The sequence below is a fragment of the Lissotriton helveticus genome, chromosome 9, assembly GCF_964261635.1.
Source record: "Lissotriton helveticus chromosome 9, aLisHel1.1, whole genome shotgun sequence".
NCBI lineage: Eukaryota > Metazoa > Chordata > Amphibia > Caudata > Salamandridae > Lissotriton > Lissotriton helveticus.
Genome location: NC_136070.1, coordinates 332213656 through 332233586, shown reverse-complemented (window position 1 = coordinate 332233586; position 19931 = coordinate 332213656). Strand labels below are relative to the sequence as shown.

Here is a 19931-nt window from a genome sequence, read left to right as displayed (position 1 = left end):
TACTAGGAATATCTTTTATGATTGTATTAAAATCAGCTTCTTATTCTAGTGCCAATAATATGTATAGTTATAGCTATCAAGATAAACAAAATAGTGGCAATAAAAGCTATTAATTAACAAAAATATAAAAGAACAGCCAGATTGTAACTGTGTTTAAGAATTTCCTTGCATGGAACGATGGAACCAGTCTCTGTTCTCCAGCCCCCACCTTCTTGCTTCTAGCTTAGGTGTAAGGCAACAAAAAGGCCTATTCAAATTTCTTGCGTGGCCTCTCACCCGCATACCTTAGCTAAACAACGTATGTGTTTGTTCTATATTGAGAAGGTCTTTATCTCTCTCTGTGCTCAGGACGTTATGGCATACCCAGCAAGCCTATAAGGCCAACCTGGCAACAAGATGCTGCATTGGACTTCACGAAGTATGATTACAGCTGTGTTTGCTCCAACTGAGTCTCCCAAAAGATTTCTTCTCTGATTTGCATTTGTCTGTACCAATTTAAATACACTTTTCTAATTATTTTGAAAAGGGCAGGCCTCGCATCGAATCATGTCAAATGCAAGAATTAACATATTAATCTTGTTGCACCTTCACTTAATTCGATAAGGCTTTGTAAAACATGTGAACATATTTATGAATAATTGATGCACTATCAAACTTTAAGAAAGCAACTATTATTTGGTTTAAGGGTGCATATAATTATTGAATGCATTATGTGTTTATAAATCAGAAATGTGCACTCCAATAAATGAATATATGAAATGCAGTGGGGGGTGGGGGGGGGGGCATAAACAGAAAATGTGAAGTTTACATCACTTCGAGATCACCCAGAAGTCAGTTTGGTATGCAGTGTCATGCATGGATGAGTAAAAGGAATATTCCATTCTATCAGTTTCCATACAACCACCACATGCTGATGTTGCACAATATTAAGCATTTTTATTGCCGTTATTGAAAGGGAGCTGGGTGTAACCGTTGACCTGTCTACTTTGCAATACAGAATTGTGTTAAAATCCCCCACCCCTCTATAGCGCCATCTTGGGTTCGATTATCATGTATATGTTTGGCTTCCTTTTAGATTTGTGGATCATCCAAGTTGGGTCCATATGTATTTACTTGCATTAGTGTCTCAATTAACCCCCCACTCCCAAGAAAACGTATACATATACCTACTGTGGCCTGTTAATTGAAGGCCTCTGAGGTAAGGGTCAGTTTTTTTTCTGCCAAATAAAAGAGAAAAGGCCACTGAGTCAATGTCACTCATTGTGCCTGCATAATCCACCTGCCCATTTTAAGGTCTGTGAAGGTCACACTTATCTAGATGAATCCAGCTTCTAGTTTTGGGTCTGCAGATATGTGTGCCTTGTTCTTGTGCACAAGATTAGTTCAATATTCTTGGTTTCTGGAACCCCAGGAATTCTTATATTAATTTCGATTGGACCTAGCTTCTGAACCCCAGGAATTCTTATATTAATTTCGATTGGACCTAGCTTCTAAGTCACCAAGTTTAAACAAAAAAAATTATAAGATCTTAATTAAGTCATGTTGTGGCAAACGTTGTCCTCTATACCTGGCCTCAAGTATTCTGCCTACTGCTTTAAAAAGGTTTCTAAATCCATTCCTTCATGTGTTTACAAACATGGTCTAAATGCCAAAGTGTACTTCTACCATGAAAAATAATCATTAAGCTCAACATGTGGCCTTGTTTTTCTTTTAAAATATAATCCCTTGTCTGTGTTTTGCACACATTAATCTACCAATTCTACCTGATTGTCACCATATAATCAAAAACGTACTCCTTATTCATTAATACATCCATCATACATACTAGTAACCCTTCAAATTCGTATCCCGACTCAAGAACTTCTTTCCTTTCAATATGTAAAAGAGACACTTTTTTGGGTGCACAAGGGACATCTTCTCTATTTGTGACACTGATATAATTAGTCTTGCAAATTCTTGTTAACGGGTATCTGCTGTAGCGGCAACTCGAAATCCAAAGACCACGCATGGATCCTGTGAAAACTGCTTAGCAAACCCCGGAAACCCCTATAAGAATGACCAACTGCCTTGGAATATCAGGGCACGCGGTGCCAGAAGAAATGAAGAGTAACAATTATCTCTCAAAGCACAGCAACTGGTGTTAGAACAGTTTCACACACAAGGTTAAAAATGATGACTGAGTAACATTGAAACCAATGTTCTTGTTTAAATGATTCACTGAAAGCTAAAACTGCTTTGAGGTACATCTATTTCTCTGGAGTTATTCTGCTTTGAATAGCTGAGTATTGATGACAGCGCATTTGTTGAACAACAGTTGACGATCATTCTAGATATGCATGTGATCTGCCGCTCCTTGGTAACTCCCACTTAAGAATTTGATGATATCTAGCCTATAAATTGGATTGCCACATAATCTCAGATGGTCTGAATCACACACAGAAATTAGTTTGTCTTGATCTTTAAAAATTATTTTTTTGTTTGATATAATTTTTGTTGACAAAACTTTGTTTGTGTTTACTGTGTCCCTTTTTAACCCTTAAGGCAGAGGATTTTTAACACTGGACGACTTCAGAAAAGCCTTCAAACATGTTATGCCACTGTGTTCTGAACGAATGATACTTGAAGCCTTCAGGTACCTTTTAATTAAAGATATCAAAAGATAACTTAAAGATATCAAAAACTGCTGCACTGTTTTTGGATGAATAAATATTTGTATACATATAGATTGATTACATTTATGAAATGTTTGATAAAATATGGAAACTTTGCTACTTTACCTCCAATACTAAAGGCATCCAACAGCTACAATCCTATACTTATTACAAATATACACTTGTTGGGCAATGAGCATCTCTTCAAACCGAGAAACTATGTCAGCTTTTTTGTCCAGCCCCCAGGCCTCACCCACTAAACTACCTACAGCTCAGTAAAAATGACATACTCTCTCTACTGACTGCACACCACCGCAATACCAAATCAACCATCTGGTAAGTCTTATCGCCAACTACCAGAAGGTGCTGTGATCCCATACTAAGGGCAAGAATAACAACTATAGTAGTTTACCACTGAGGCATTGCACTTTCATTGGCCTCTGATCTAGTTTACCTTGGCAAGGGAGTCTGTTCCTTTGTGAGATCTTTCTAGCTATAATCATGGCTGGTCACACCTATTTCGCTGTTAGGTAGAGTGACACATATCTTGCACTTCAAACATAGATTTCCTCCTGGTAGTTCTAACTGGAGGAAACTAGAGGGCACCAGTTACTTCTTTTAGAGTTTAGCGTAAACTTGTAGTAATCTGGTTGCCACACATTTAACAACGTTCTACTGGTGATAACTGCTTGACACATAATTACGGGAAACTTGTTCTATATATGAATATCTCAAGCTGTTGCGAATCAATCTGTAAACAAAAACCTTAATTGTGGGAATACCACTGAATCCGAATGTGGTTACATAATTACTCCAACAGGAGTACTCATGTCTTATTTGACTCGCAATCTTGCACATCCTTTCATAAATATGGTATTAGGACTTGTGTTACAACATTGTTCTCTCAGAAGTATGATTTGTTATTAATTATGAAATAGTACTTCATGTTATATTAAATAAATCCTCTAACTGCAAAGCTAAAGTATTGTGAGTCTAGTTTTTGTCCAGAGAACTGTCTGCACATAGATCATACCCAGTGAATGGTTTGTCTGAAAATTCGTAAGAGAGGCGTCCTTCATTAGGTAGCTTTGTTCTCTATTTTGATATGGTTGCCTACAAAACGCAACTCAAGACCTGCTTTCATTATTTTATGTTCTTGGAATATCATAGATGCTAATGATCCTCAGAGATTACAGATTTGTGTTAAACTGATTGCAAAAATGCCCACATGTAAAAATACTAATTGCAAAAATGCCCACATGTAAAAATACTATTTAAACTTGAATATAAGGTTGCCTTAAAACTATCAAGACATCAAGACCCCCTGGTCCCCACATGGTGTTTACAACCGCCAATGCTGGAAGACTCCTCTTTCCGCGAGTCTCTTAGTACACCATCGGGGACTACTTTGAACACTAGAGGGCACCAGTTAATTCTTTTAGAGTTTAGCATAAATTTGTAGTAATCTGGTTGCCACACATTTAACAATGTTGTACTGGTGATAACTGCTTGACACATAATTAGGGCTCCCGGTTTTATGGTATTTATTTTTTTCCCATTTCCGTCTGTATTTATCTATATTTAATTTTTGGCCATTTTATCTGTATTTATCCATATTTATTTTGTGTTTGCATATAAATGAAGTTGTAAAACTGTACATTTCAATATCTATTTAACTGACAGACGCGCACTCATACTTTGATGTCTGCCGTGTTTTAGCTATTTAAGTTGCCAAATATTGCACAATACATACACTGGTAGATATTAGCACTATACCATAAATATATGTTAACATATTCCGTTATTTAAAGACATTTCATCCTGTTTTTTAATTTCCCATGCTGTCCATCTGCTCAGCTGCTGGCCTATAATTCATGAAAGAAATCACGGAGATTCACTTAAAAGAAGCACAATTTTCTGTATTTATCCACTTTTAAAGATAAATGTGGACAGAGAACACATTGTTTTCTGTCTGTATTTATCTGTAAAAATCAGTAAAAACGGAAAACCGGGAGCCTTACACATAATTAAGGGATGGCCATGTCGGCCTTAGTGGAATGGGATGCATTAAAGGTGACATTACTGGGGCAGTGTCTAGGAATGGGAAGCGGCATTCAGCGACAAGTAGAGACAGACTTTCAAGACGTGGAGTGCACTCTACTATCACTAGACTAGAGGCGCTTGCTGCGGCGGAACCCTTATGCAACCATCACTGACCGACGCGCATGAAAAACGCACAACCACGTTACTGGAACGTTTGAGATGCCTGAATTACACGGCGCACTCAGCGAGAACGCACTCGATGGCCGACCTCTCAGGGTCCCCTCTTGGCTGGCTGATCAAACAAGATCGGTACGACCAGCCCCATTACCACACTCCGGTCCTCCAGTGGCGGGATGAAACACGCACAACAGGAAATACATAACGAAATGGTCCTCCACTTTAAGAAATTATACCAGCCGACACTGGAGACATCGGAACTAGGCATACATACTTTCCTAGATGGCCTTGGCTTCCCCAGACTTGCGCTGGAACAAAGCATGTAGCTAGATGCCCCAGTCACGTCAGATGAGATACGAAGTGAGATGCGTGCCTTAGCCTTCGGGAAAGTGCCAAGTGATGGGCACAAGCGGCTTTCCATCCGAATTTTACAAAGCATATGCAGACCTCTGAGCCCCGCAGTTACAATAGGTGTACACCGAGGCATTACAATGTGCGCGTCTGTCCGTCTTCCTTACTGAAGAAACAGTGATTGCTCTTCCAAAACCTGACGGAGATCCCACACAACTAGGATCTTATCGCCTGTTGGCATTAATAAACATAGACTATAAAATACAGGCTGGAGTTCTAGCGGGAAGGTTGGCACTATTCACACTGCAAGACCAGAATAGGTATGTCCCGGCGAGCAATACCTCCCTCAATATACGCAGATTATGTCTGGTAATGAGATACGCCCCACGTAACTGGCACGGTTTGGGATGTCTGGTACTGAACCTGGAAAAAGCCTTTGACACCATATAGTGGCCATTCCTTTTTAATGTGCTTCCGAGGTATGGAATTGGCCAGCTTTTTTTAAGCATGGTTAGACTTCTATATTTATTTTGAAAGTTTTATATAGCGCGAACAAGATCTTTGCAGATATCAGAGCGCTTTACAAGGGCATGGGGATAAAAATACAAAGTAATAAAGCGTATATACAAAGTAATATATGAGGTAGTTAGGTACAAGGTGCTAGTTACATAGGTGGGTCAAAGGACATGAGGTAGGTCACAGGTGAGGTAGTGTCGGTACACAGTGTATAGACAAACAATTGCGTCAATAGTATAAAGTGCAATAATAAGGAGCATATACTTGCTTAAGCGTGTTTAGAATATTTAGAGTTTAAAGGTGGGCACAGTTGAGGTGGGTGTGAGCAGGGTGTATAGTCCCACAGGTCCGACAGTAGTAGGGAAGTAAGGAACGTTGAGGTGGAGAGGGTAAAGTGTGCACAGTCAACCAGGTGCGTCAACAATAAACAATATACATAATCAACCAGGTGCATCAAACATTATAACAAAATACAAAGAGTGAGCGTATACAGTTAAGTAATTCGAAAATACGGGTGGCACAATAGACCAGGGTCGGGCAGGACTTACAGAGCAGATTCATGAGTGATACGGAATAATAGATCATGTGTATTTTGCCATGAGGATCGCTTTAACTTCCTTCTTAAAGATTGTGTTGGAGGAGATGAGCCTTGTTTCCGGAGGGAGTGAGTTCCAGATCCTGGGTGCCATTCCTGAAAAGGAGCGTTTATAAGTTTTTTCCTTCCGAAATCTTCTAGGTTTCAGCAAAAGATTGTTTGTGCTTCTAGTAGTTCGGGAGCCACCCGAAATTGTCAGCTTTTGAGTGAGGTAGGCGGGTGAATTCAGGTGCACAGCCTTGTGTGTCATGCATGCGATTTTCAGTTGTATTCTGGCTTTAAAAGGTAGCCAGTTCAGTGATTTAAGGTCCGGGGAGATATGCGAGTGTTTTTTTGAGCCTGTGACAAGTCTCGCTGCGACGTTAAGGGACGCTCTTAGGGGTGCCGTTGTAGTTAGGGGGAGCCCGCAGAGGGCGGTGCTACCGTATTCTATGTGCGGGATGACTATAGATTGTACTGCAGTTTGGAAGTCTTTGGCAGGAAGGAAGGGTTTAAGTTTTCTCAGGGTATTGATTTGGAAGTTCGCTCCTTTGGTTGCCTTGCTGATGTGCTGCTGCATGTTGAGATTGGTGTCAAGTGTTATGCCTAAAGATTTTGCTGAGTCTACTACGATGGGCTGTACATTTAGCGCCGTTAGGTGCTTAAGCCATGTTTGAGCCGTGGATATTTTAGCGGGAGGTGAGATCAGGAGGAACTCGGTCTTCAGAGCATTGAGTTTGAGGTGATTCTCAGCAAGCCAGGATTGGGTGTTTCTGATTGTGGTGTTCAGAAGCATGATGTCCTTGGGAGATTGTATTTTGAGATAAAGTTGGGTGTCGTCGGCATACATGTGAAAGTGCACATTAGATGCCTGTAGCAACGTGGTGAGAGGTTCCATAACTAGGTTGAACAGTGTTGGGGAGAGGGAGGATCCTTGAGGGACGCCTAGCGATACAGGTACCGTAGAGGACAGCAGGTTGTTGCTTTTGATTCTTTGTGTCCGGTTGTGTAGAAATGAGGTGAACCACTTTAGAACAGTCCCAGATATGCCCATTCTTGTGTTTAACAGTTCGAGTAAGTTCTCATGTTTAACTGTATCGAATGCTGAGGAGAGATCCAGAAGGATGAGGAGGCAGGTATCGTTTTGGTCTAGGATTTGGAGGGCATCGTCCACTATGTGAGTCATGGCAGTTTCGGTACTGTGCCCTGCTCGGAAGCCTGACTGATGAGCGTTTAGGAGATCAAACTTATCTATGTGTTTAGTCAGTTGTAGTTGTACGCATTTTTCCAACAGTTTAGCGAGAGTGGGAATGTTTGTAATAGGGCGGTAGTTGTTTAGATCAGTGGGGTCTGCTGTTGGTTTTTTCAGTAGCGGTGTGACTTGCCCTACTTTGAGGGCGTTGGGGATGGATCCTTGTTGAAGAGAGCTATTCATAATCTTAGACCAGAGTGGGAGAAGCCAAGGGGAAAAGTCTTTTACAGCGTTAGCAGGAAGGGGGTCAGAGAGGTGATTGGAAGGTTTCAAGGTGTTGAGCAGTCTGCCAATTTCTTCTTCGGAGTAGGTGTCAAAGGCTGACCAAGTAGCATTGTTCTTTGGTTGAGGCACTGCTGTGTGTCGGGGGTTGGAGTACAGGATAGCGTCATTGAGGAGATCGCTTCTTATTCTCTCAGTTTTTGGGATAAAGAAGGCAGAGAAGTCTTCGCAGGAAGGAGTGACGTCCATGGAGCTGAGTGTCTGGGGTTGCTCTTTGGATTGTGTTCTGACTAACTCAAACAGTTTTCTTGGACGGTTTTTAGCTTGGGCGAGTTGGAGGCTGAAGAAGTCTCTTTTTGAGCGTTTTATTTTCCTGAAGTAGGCGTTTCTCTGTTTCTTTAGACTTTTTAGGTGCACTGCAGAAGGGGCTGACCTCCAGGTGCGCTCTGCCATTCGCATGGCCCGTCTATCCTCATTGAGGCTACCGTCATACCATGGGTTGGAAGTCTTCTTGGACGAGATTCTTTTCAGTTGCATGGGCGCCGCCTCATTGATTATTGTGGACATAGTATTGAGATAGTAGTCAGTCAGAAGTTGAACGTCTGTAACGCCGGGAGGGGGAAGTAGGCGATTGCAGCTGTTAGGCGGTAGGGAGTTTGGATTGAGTTTCTTCAAGTCTCTTTTCCACACTTTGTGCTTAGGGGGTTGAACTGAGTTAAGTCTGATTTTTTCCTTGATGAGGAAGGAGACAATATAATGATCTGACCAGTCACAAGGTTGGATTGACTCCAGTTGAATAGCGCCCTCTTTGGAGATGATAAGGTCAAGGGTAGAACCTCTCTTATGGGTCGGGCTATTGCATAATTGGTTGAGATCAAGTGCGTTGAGAAAGCTTCTGAGGCTGTTTACCACTGTGTCACTGCTGTCATTCCAGTGGAGATTGTAGTCGCCCAGGAAAATTTGGGTGTGCTGCCGTCCTGAGTTGGCTGATATTGTATCCATGAGCTGTTGGACGAAGGAGAGATTGTCCCCAGGTGGGTGGTATATAATGTGTAGTGAGCATACCGGTTTGCTTTCGCTGATGATATCGAGGCAGAGGTATTCACAGGAAGTAAGAGAGGGGACGGCCACTTTGGAGACTGAGAGGTTGCTTCTGTAGATGCAGGCAATTCCACCGCCTATCTTTATGGCCCTGTCAAGTCTAATGATACAGTAGTTGGGAGGGACTAGGATATCCAGTATAGGTGTAGAGGAATCAGACAGCCATGTTTCAGTCAGAATGGCTAGGTCCAGTTCCAGGGACATGATGAGGTCGGCGACCTCCGTGGAATGTCTTTGGGCCGATCTGCAGTTGAGAAGTATGCATTTAAGGCTCGGGGTGCAAAGGGTGGAGAACGATTCCGTAATGAGGGGGATATTAGTGAGGTTGTTGGGGACAGCGCCTCTGTTGTTATCCTTTTGGTGCCTGAGGGGGTTAGATATAATCGTTGGGATGGACATGTTGTTGGTAGCTAGTGGCTTTTGGGGCGCCGGGTCGTACGAGTGGAGAAGGGTGTGTACGTCATGGTCAGAGATCGTGTTGGAAGTGCCTCTGGGGCGATTGGTGGTATTGCAAGAGGGGGTAGAAGTCCAATGTGGGGAAAGATGTGTGATGAGGCGAGTAGGAGGAGAGGAGGAAGTGTTGTTAGGTGTAAAAGGGGGAGTATTGCGCTTGGTAGTGATGAGATTGCAATTGTTATTGCGATTGTTGGTATTGCGAGGGGGGATAGAGGTCCGGTGTGTGGAGTGTTGTGTGGTAGGGCGAGTAGGAGGTGAGGGGGACGTGGTGTTAGGTGCGGTAAGGGTGGTAATGGGGGGGGGGGGTGTCTGGGGTGTGTGGAGAGCAACTCTTTAATGGAGTGTATTTCTTCTTTCAATTGGAGGAGGGTAGACATAATAGTGTCCAAGGTGATGATGGGCGCGGTGTTGGGGGGGGTACTGGCGCTGAACCGGCGCATACGTTGACAGGGGGCAGTCCGGGTGGAGAGGCGGAACTGATGAGGGTGTTGGGGGCGTTGGGGGCGTTAGCGAGAGGGTAGGTGTTGGGAAGCGCATCCGTGCTAGGGGGGGAGGGGAAAAAGGGGGCGATGTGAAGGCTGGCTGTTGTGGGGGAGGAGGAGGGATATTGAGGAGTGAGCGAGGGGGGTGGGAGGTTGAAAGAGGGGTGCAGGCTAGGCGTGGCGGGAGTGCTAAGTGTGGGGGGGGCGGAAGTCGGAGAGAGAGTCATGTTGTGTGGGGTGTCATTGGGGGAGGAGGGGTGCTCTGAGAAAAAATGTGCGGGGGAAGGTACGGGAGTGCAAAGTGTGGAGGGGGAGACAGGAGGATGAGCGGAGGTACGAAGGTTAGTAGGGGGGCTGGGAAAGCGAGTGGTGTGTGGAGGGACCAGGTCTATGTCTGTGAATGAGGGGCAGGGAGGGGTAGCTGCGACGGGCAGGTGATTGACTGTGGAGCAGGGTGTGAAGGTGAGGTGTGTGTCTTCTTGCTGCTGAACTGTGTTAGGAGAGTTAAGGGTGGGAGCTGTGACGTTAGGGGAGGTAGGACAGGGGGTGATATGCGTGTGAGTCCGAGGATTGGAAAGGTGCTCTTTGAGAGAGGGGAACATGTTGTCCAGTAGTTCCAGGTTCCTGTCTATCGCTTGAATTAAGACAATCCCGTTGTTGTAAATAGTGATGGTGGTTCTGCCTGGGAGGAGTTGGGACGATGTGATGGAGAGTGTTAGGCCATGTGCGGATTTCCTGGTGGTGGAGACGGTGAATAGGGTGAGGAACACTTTTTTCCATTGCGCTCTGCGTGTGGTGTGGAAAATGATGTCGGTGTTCAAGGGTCCATTGACCGATGAGAAGTAGGTGTCGGCAAAGGGTGTTTCTGGGTGGGACCTAAGGAAGTCGTGTTTAAAGCGTTTAGTAGCTTTTTTGGTGAGCGCGGAAGGGTAGTTTATTTTATATGTGTGTTTGCCGAAGAGCTCCATGTTGGTATGGTAGCAGTGTAGCGCGGGGGTGGGTGAACAGTAGTGATATGCCGGAGCAAGGTGCACAAGGGAGTGCAAGGGAGTATATAATGAGTATAATACTTGTAAAGCAGAATGCAGATGCAGGCAGTCTGTTACATGACACAGATAGGAGTGCCTCAGAGTACAATAGATCACAGATCCGTAGTTCAGAGTACAGTAGTGGTAGTAGTTGGGCTTAGCCTAAAAAGGTGAGTTCTTGATGCACCTCAGATCGTGAAATAAATTATGTTGAATGATGTAGTAATAATAATCAGTGCAACATCGTGAGGTATCTTACATCGAAGACCCAACACATAAATGGGGTAGCGAACAGTGAGTGATAGGGATAAGGGTGGGATAGGTGTAGCTTACCGCATATACAGTATGAGAATAGCGCTAAATTATTAATGAGTTACTTAGTCCAATATGTGTGCAAACAAACAGGTTATAGCAATAACAAATACGACAGTAGAATATGAGGTAGCAATCAGTGCACTGTCAGAGAGTAAAAGGGAGGATGGGTGTATGTTGCCCAAGATGTAGGGTACCAGTGGTAGTATAATACTGCAGTACAAGGCAGATACTTAGGCACATCAAGAGCACCAGGTTACATAAACTGTAAAATACAAAAGTGATAAAATACCGCAGTAAAAGACAGGCACTTAAGAACACAGACATTTAAATACAGAGCTATGAGGAGTCCTTGGTACCGATAGTAAATAATAGTCGGAAGGACTAGTCCATGAAGGCCGCCACAGAGAGCAAGAATAGTTTAAAAATGGCCACCAAGTAGGGAGGATGTAGTCATTAGTCCTCTTTTAGTTGTTGCTGTTATGACAGCAGGGCAGAGCAGTTTCACATTCAATTCCGGCTATCTCAGGGTCCTGCATACCAGGGGAGTCTTATCTCAGATTTATTATCTGAAGAGGAGCTGTCGAGGGGCCTAGTGTGTTCAGGCGGGGGTTGGGTATTCAGTTTATGGCCCCGGCCATTTTGAAGAAAAGAAATGTTTTTAAAGATGAGTCAGTAATAAAATCGCGTGGGGCAAACTAAGTAACTAATCCAGCAAAGGTGTTGGGGCACAGTAAATACCTTAATCAGCCTTTACTTCACTTTGGCATGCGATCTGCACACCCAGCCGCCGGGGCAAATACGTCCTTATTTGCCAGCGTTTGCATATCACAGTTACCGTGGTGTCCAGATCGCCAGGCTCACCGGCCGTCTCAGCTCCCAGTTATTGCATCTGTGCAGCACATCCCGCAGAGAAACGTGAACGTGCACAGGGTCGAGCAGACCACCTCCCCAGGTGTCGTCAGAGCGAGGTGCAGGAGACGGACCCCCCAGGTTTCCTATATAGACGTTGCCTCTGCGAGGTTTTTGGCTCTAAGCACTGTCTTCGTGGGGAGTTCACAGAGACATCCGTTCTCATTCACTGTCCCGTAGCGCTGTAATCCCGAAAGAATCACCACCGCCGCCTGGGGGCCTTTAAGGCACGGAGACACGCTGCGGAAGGGAAGCGCTGCGCCCCTGGATCACCATCAGTACGAGTCTCCACTGGTAACTCTTTCTCACAACCTATAAGGATCTGTAAAGGCACCAGACAGGGCTGCCCTCTCTCCCCGTTAATTTTCTCCCTGGCTATTGAACCGTTATCATTGGCTGTACGTGCATCCGCTGGTCTTTGGAGTATCACCTTAGGTACAACAGCACACGCCATATTGTTATATGCCGATGACATCCAGCTATATATCAGGGATGTCCAGTCAGTACCGTCCATCATACCTAACCAGGTGGATGGCAGAGCTGCACCTGAAAGGAACAGCAGAGAATGGTCCTCCATACACCTTGGATGTGCTCCTCCACATTTTCCACCTATGTACCAAACCACCCAAGTATCTCCCTATGTTAGTCCAGGTGTCCCGCCGCTGTTTCCGCCATGATTTGTCCCTCACCAAGCAGACCACGCCATATGCACCAGCAATCCCAATATTGGGCATGCTAAGGGAAGACAGGAGAACGAGGTCAGCCAAACTACTAGCCTGGCAGAAGGTGGGCATCCACACGGTAGGTGATCTCTATAATGAAGGCACACTCATGACATACAAGACTTTGATACGTGAGGAGGGAGTTCCACTGGACCTCTTTCTGAGCCATGCCTCTTGGGTTAGCACACTGCAGCGACATTGGGGGGACATCTCACAGGAGCCACAAACGCATCTTATGCTGCAGTACATACACGGTATGGTTCGTGGATGCACTTCGCGTACAGTCCACAACAGATTGGACACCCTTGCGGAACTGATGGGAGGCTGATCTGGCCCGCCCATGTACACCCAAAGAATGGAACATGATACGGTCAAGCCCCACATTGTTCCCTCAGATTGCAAGGTTCCGCCTGATCCAATTCTACATATTACACAGGACAAATCTCTCCCCGATACTTTCACAGGCAAGATGTGTGCAAGATGTGTGCTGCTTAAGCTGTAATTTTAATAATGTTGACATTTTGCACATGTTGTGGTCATGTCCCATGCTGCGGCATTACTGGGAAGGAGAGATGCACTACTTGACCGCATGCACTGACACAGTGCTTCCAAACACGTGGGAGGCCTGTATACTGAGGTTGTTTACTAGACACAAAAAGCACAGGGCCTCTACTAGATTTTGGGACCTTGGCTTAGTGATGGCCATAAGGCTTATTACGAGGTGCTGATAATCCAACACCCCCAACCTCTCAGGCCTGGTCTCATTCCATGCTTAATTGGGCTACCGAGGAGGGAACTGCCCTACACAGGGAGGATACCCTGGGCCTACGCAAATTCACAATCTCATCCTATTGTAATACGATACTGACAGTGCTCCAATCAGCATTAACCCCAGAGGCTAACACTGATACCCCTAACAAAGCATAACTTGAATCACGCTCACGCAAAAGTTGGCCCTTACAGATAGTCGATTATCCTTTGACTGTAGGGCGCTGCACGAGGCTATAGCTTACCCCCACTGTTAGTTAAGCCCACCCCCCCTTGTGTTTAATTTTTAGTTTGGTTGATTGATCTGTGTACTTAGTAGGTATGCCTGTGTCCATTTAACTCGCACACGGGAAGGTAACTGTTGAAAAGACACATAGTAATGCCCTGGCATCTGAGATTACTCAATTTATGTACAAGGTCTCCTCTTCTCATTTTTAGATCACAGTGTGGGTACATATTCAAATGCCTGGACCAGCAAATCTTTAATTATATAAATGCCATATCCCTGGAATGTAACTATTTTCAATAATTGGTAACGACTGCTTCATGTATAAACACAAAAGCTAATAAAACCGATCAAACAAAAAAAAATCAAGGGGTATGAAAGTCTTGCATGATATAGGACTGAAGCTTTCTCAACACCTTCAATATGGTTTCTGGGGAAACCAATATCGTTTTGCCAATGCGCTTGCCAAAATGTGTTTTTAAAAGCAAATCCGAACATCACTACAATGTTTGAAATGCTGACTATATTAATGTGATAAAATATAAGGCGAGGATGATCGTGATTTTTTTCTTAGTGTTTAGATATATAACATCTGTCCCCAAAATTTGACATTTTGACTCCCTTGCTTACAGTATACTTTTATGTCATGCATGGGTTTTATTGTAAGGAAAAACAGTCACAACATATATTTTTCGTCTTTCAAGATACCCTCTTCCGGTTTTCACTTGCCATAATGGTATTATTTTTATTTACATTTTTTTATTTTGAGAATAGTTCATCAATAACGTAAATCCATACAATAAATACATAATAAATAGAATTTTTTGTACCAACATAATAATGACTATTTGCACAATACCGATCATCTAATCAATATAAAATTTCTAAATCATGATCTTCCTACTTGTTCCCCATGTCACATAGAGAATGCGTAGAATGAGGATAATCTATGTGACTCCCTGTTTTATACATTCAAAATTCAAACATCCGATAAGAAATAGCACAATTAAAACACCCGTTTAATTAAGCAATTCCCATAATTTCTTAAACTTCCTATACGACCCAGACCTTAATGCACATTTTAATCTTGTTTAATTTTGAATGTAAATATTGAAATGTCGGAATTTCATCTGTTCGCCACCTTTGAAGAATTAAAGATCTTGCTAGCAACATTACTATGTACAATCTTTTTTTTATAGATCCACTGCTAAATCAGGTGAATATCCAAAAATCGCCGTCTGTATATCTAACGTCTGCTGTACTTTCAGTTTGTTAACACACTTCTGGTTGATTTCTTCCCAGAATCCACTTAACTTTGGGCAGCTCCATACAATGTGTTTCCACTTCCCACCTGCCTCCAGATTACAGTGAAAGCACTTTGCCGGGATCTGGGAATGTATTATATGAAGAAAGTCCGGGGTCCTGTATAGGAGCCGTTAAGTATAATATTGCATCCGTCTTAAATTAGCCGCTTTTAATAGGGAAACGTTAAATGTATTTATCTGATCCCAAGCTGCTGGCGTTATTTCAAGCCCTTCTTTTAATTGCCATTTGTTTTGCATTTTTGTATACGGATTCTCTCCTTTGCTGCTGCGTAATAACGAAGCCCAGCTGCTGATTGTTTTACAAGCTTGGGAATGTAACATTAATTTAACTTACTCCCTCATCTCCATTATAAGAATGGGATTCAACTTCTGCAAAAAATGTTTTATCCTAATAAACGACCATTGCATAATTTTTTTACAATGTTTAATATTGGGCTCTATTTCATTCCAGCTTTTCCAATTTGTATCTAAAAAATCCCCTATTTCAACATAGCCCTGATTCCGCTATTAGAGCATTACGGTCTTATCTAGCAACGGGTCTACCTCTATATAAATATCCAATAGTAATGTTCCTGCATTGAGATTGGGAATTATGTTACAGCGATATATCTGTTGTTTGAGCTTGAAATTCCATTGAAGGGTTTTATACCTGGCTTTTTTAGGGGTTTTTGTTAGACGCATAATATCAATAATATCATATTCCTGATAAATAAAATCCCCAAAACAATTATCATATCTATTTATATTTAAAGACTTGGCTAATTTATATATAGTATGTGCAAAGTTTGCAAAATAATATTCATTTAAATCAGGGAGGGCTATATACCTCCCTCATTGCTTGGTCTCGATAAAATATCTATAGGAAGTCTTGGTGTCTTATTTGCACAAAGAAAAGTAGAAAATACTTGCATTTTCTTAAAAAGTGTCATTTGTATTACATTTGGGCTAGCGAGAAATAAACAACTTGCCATAATGGTATTGAGTAAATTGAAAAGAAGTATGAATATTTATCTTCATCTACATTTCTTAAAGAGAATGCTCCCAATTCCAACTACAAAGTTTGTCCTTGCTTGCATTATTTACCATATTTCATAATCACAGGTCATTTGTGGGTGGGGGGGGTCTCTGTGACAATAACATTTTCATATATGAAGGGGGCAAGACATTAAAGAGTTTGAAGACTGCTGATTGATATACGCTTTGTAAAATGTGTGCCGATACTACCATCACAGCTATATAGTTGCACAAGTATGATATTATTTGTCAAAGTGGCCAGGTTTGAAGGACTCTTTTTTATTTTTTTTATGTGTCAGGGGTTTTGTAACAAGTCATCAATTAATTTTATTAGCTAGCATGCAAGAAGCAATGTAATTTGTTTCTTTTTCCCTAAATGTCTGTACTCTAAATTCACATAAAACCAGTACCCGAATCAGCATTTGTGTCAAATGCCTGCACTGGAAACGTTACAGGTCAGTGTTTATGTATACGAGTCACTATATACCCACACAGAAGCTATATACAAATGGCTGAGTGGAAACGTTCTTACATATGTGGTGTACCCAGAACCTTCACCATAGGTGGGACTAGTCCGTAGTTCTGCTGTCTCGAAGTAAGCTTTAACTAGGTTGCATTCTTCATCAGAGTGAATTACAAGACCCCTTTATTTTCACCTTCTATTGATGCAAAAGGGGTGATCCTTTTGGTGGTCAACCCCCCTGCACCAAAGAAGGCATTAGCAACCTGCCCGAAAAAATCCTAATATGCGTTTTGAAAACAAGAAATTACCATGGTGGTACCGGAATGGTTACAGTGTAGTAAATTACAGTCAGTTTATTTAGAAGCGAAAATTACGATTTGTAGAAGTTTTTGCTTCCCTTTCTTCGGTGATAAATGTCCATCATTGTCATTCTGAGCCATGATTTTGGTCTTGTAAATTACGAGTGTCTCAGCTTATTTCTAGTCTTCCCTTCTTCTTTTCACTTGCAGTACAGTCTCTCCTCTCCACCCTCTTGGTTATAACCTGTTGTCGTGATGGCACTCTACACCACCACCTTCATGTTCTCAGACCTAGTATGTGCAAAAAGTTTATGATCAACTGTTGCTCGGTTCCCTGTCACTTTAAAACTGTAACTGTTTATTCATTTTCGTGATTCTAAATTAATAAGATTCATATTTGCCTCTCCTTGCAGCATTATGTTTTGCTTTAAAACTGCGTTAGAAAGACGCTTTTACACACCCTGTTAATTAACATTTCTAATTGCCTGCAAACATCCAGCTAATTAGATTGCAAATGATTACACATCCCTTCCAATTTCTTTTCCACAGTTGACTTTTGTCGCCATTCTGTGGATATCAGATTGGATATCTCTCAATTAAGTAAAATAACAGAATAATCATTGGATCAAACGTATTCCTTTGCTTAAATTCATGTTTGGGAGTGTTGCTGACAGTTGCTCATTTTGACCATTTATAGGTCAATAGTTACCAATACACAACTGTGCCCAGTAATATGAAGGTGGCCCAGAGAGTTTTCACCTAAGGCCTGGCTGTGGTTGCAACCCATAGGTCCTCACTTACAGAGGAGACAAATATACCTCATTCAGATGAATGGCTGATGAGGGCATTAAATCACAATGTGAATACAGTAGCGGCCGCTACTAAGTGTGCGTGGCGGGGGAGTGAGGTAGCAGAGGGGTAAATAAAACGAAAACAAATAAAATTACCTACCTGGGTGCCGCCAGGTGCTGCCCGCCTCTGCTCTGTCTCATCTGTGCTGCAACAGGAAGCTCCCAGCCTCCCAGAATCCCGTGCCCAATCACACCGCAGCCTTAAGCCTTGGATCGGCGCTCAGACAAGGGCTTTGAGGCTTTGCATGTTCCCCACCAGGATGTGTAATGCAGCCTGGTGGGGAAGATGCAAAGTGCGCATGATGGTTTAACTGGCCCTTTTAGGCCGGTCAAACAGTCATGTCCACTTTAGAGTGTGCTTTGAACTCCTCCCATGCCCTGGGCAGCCCCGCACCCAAGCAGGAAGGAAAACTAAAACCATAATAATGCTGGGTATCATTTTACTTTTCCATTTTACACTGCTCGCACAGCAGTAGGGCGACGCTCCCCCGCCTCAGCGGAGGAGCCGCCCCCTGTGTAAATACTTCATCAGTTAACCACCATGTTCTGGACACCATGCAAGACTTCCGTTTATCCAGATAGTTTGGATTCCACAATTTGCAAGACTGTACTTCAAAGCAAGTCTAAGCCATTAAAGAAAGCAGTTTACACATACAGAAGTACAATTCAGCAAAAGTTATTTGTATTGAATTGGCAAAACTGAGAAATGCAGACATGCGTTTTTATTAGTGCCATCCAGTCTCATTTTAAGCTCGTTTACTGGTGCCAGGATTTCCACTTATAGGAGAACAATTTCTGTTATACTACAGGGCTTCCTGTCCCAAGACCCTTGAGAGATCCAGTGCATGATACCTGTAAGGACTAGTGCTTCATGTCATCTTAATATTAGCAAAGGTAAATTTTCTTGCCCGCTCATTATTCTCCATTTCTACACAAGAGAAGCAACTGAGGCAAATAATGCCTGAAATTAGTTTTATATGAAAAACTCATGGGACGCTCCTGTTCTCACTCCTTTGGTAACATTTCACACTGACTCAAACCAAGACTCAAAGTCCATTTGCAGGAAATAAATTCCATAGGCAACCAGCTAGATTCAGGCACTCTCTTGGTGTAAATTGGACACCAGTCAGTCCTTTTCACAGATTTCTCCATTTGCCACCCGTCATAACTTCGAGGTCTGAAGGGCTTGCGGTTTCCCATGGGATTTTACTGATCTGCTGGTCAGGGTTATTTTTGTTCTTTTTCCGACCCTTCTCTCTAAGGATCATTTTCCCTTTGTAAATGTTGAATGTTGTTTGGGAGGAGGCAGTGATCTAGAGAACCACTTTCTACTCAACAAGCCTTTATAAAGTTTAATTTTTTTTAATACTGTCCCATTTCCTTTAAGGAAAATGGGCTACACTAAACAAAATTGTATTTAAAATGGTGGTTAAGACCCCCAGCCGGCCACAGTCCCTATGGTAGTCACCAATCGTAGTGCGCCCAAACTACCTAATCTGAATATTGATAAGATAGATCGGCTTATGACCCACTGTGACTTGGAATTGTTTACATTGACATGAATACATTGGCCGCAAATTCCACACTGGTCACAAAAATATTGGCTGCAATTTGCGGCTAGTATTTTGCCACGATTGTTTTGCACGTATAGCCGATAGTGTATTAAAGATTGTAGGAGTGTGTTATTAAGATATGTAATGTTTTCTGGGAACTGATACCTTGCCAAGTATTTAGGATGGTGTAATCGAACATCGTTAATCATTAGCTAAACATATTTCCTTCCTCTTTACTGTAAACCAACAGGTGAGATGTCATTATTTCAAGGAGTTGCTCAAATCCAAATTACATTATACTGGTGCTTATTAAAACATTTGAAATGCCATATAAAATGTCAAATTCTGATTTATTTGCTTTTGCTTGAGCAGCCTTTTTACGAACCTGAATAATTTCTCATATTTGGGAAGGAAGTTAGAAATCAGAATAGAGTGAGTGATTTGCTACATAAGACCACGTTAGCACGTCTAGACATAGGCATTTCTTCTGTTGTTAGTACATGAACAGAATGTTGATTGGGCAGGGAACAAAAATGTTTTTGTTCCCCGGTGAAGAACAGTTTAATGATATATACTAAAAAGTATTATTCTTGTACTAGTAGACTGCACAGTCTCCGTACTGCTAGACAGTAT

General features: G+C 42.5%; 1 protein-coding gene across 1 annotated transcript in view; it reads left to right on the top strand.

Moving 5' to 3' along the window:
* EFCAB11 (EF-hand calcium binding domain 11) overlaps positions 1 to 19931 on the top strand; it is a 418365-nt gene that overhangs the window by 214072 nt on the left and 184362 nt on the right. The window contains exon 5 of the mRNA XM_078662054.1: positions 2542 to 2632. Coding sequence (XP_078518180.1) covers positions 2542 to 2632 — 91 coding nt within the window. The remainder of the gene's footprint in view (positions 1 to 2541; positions 2633 to 19931) is intronic.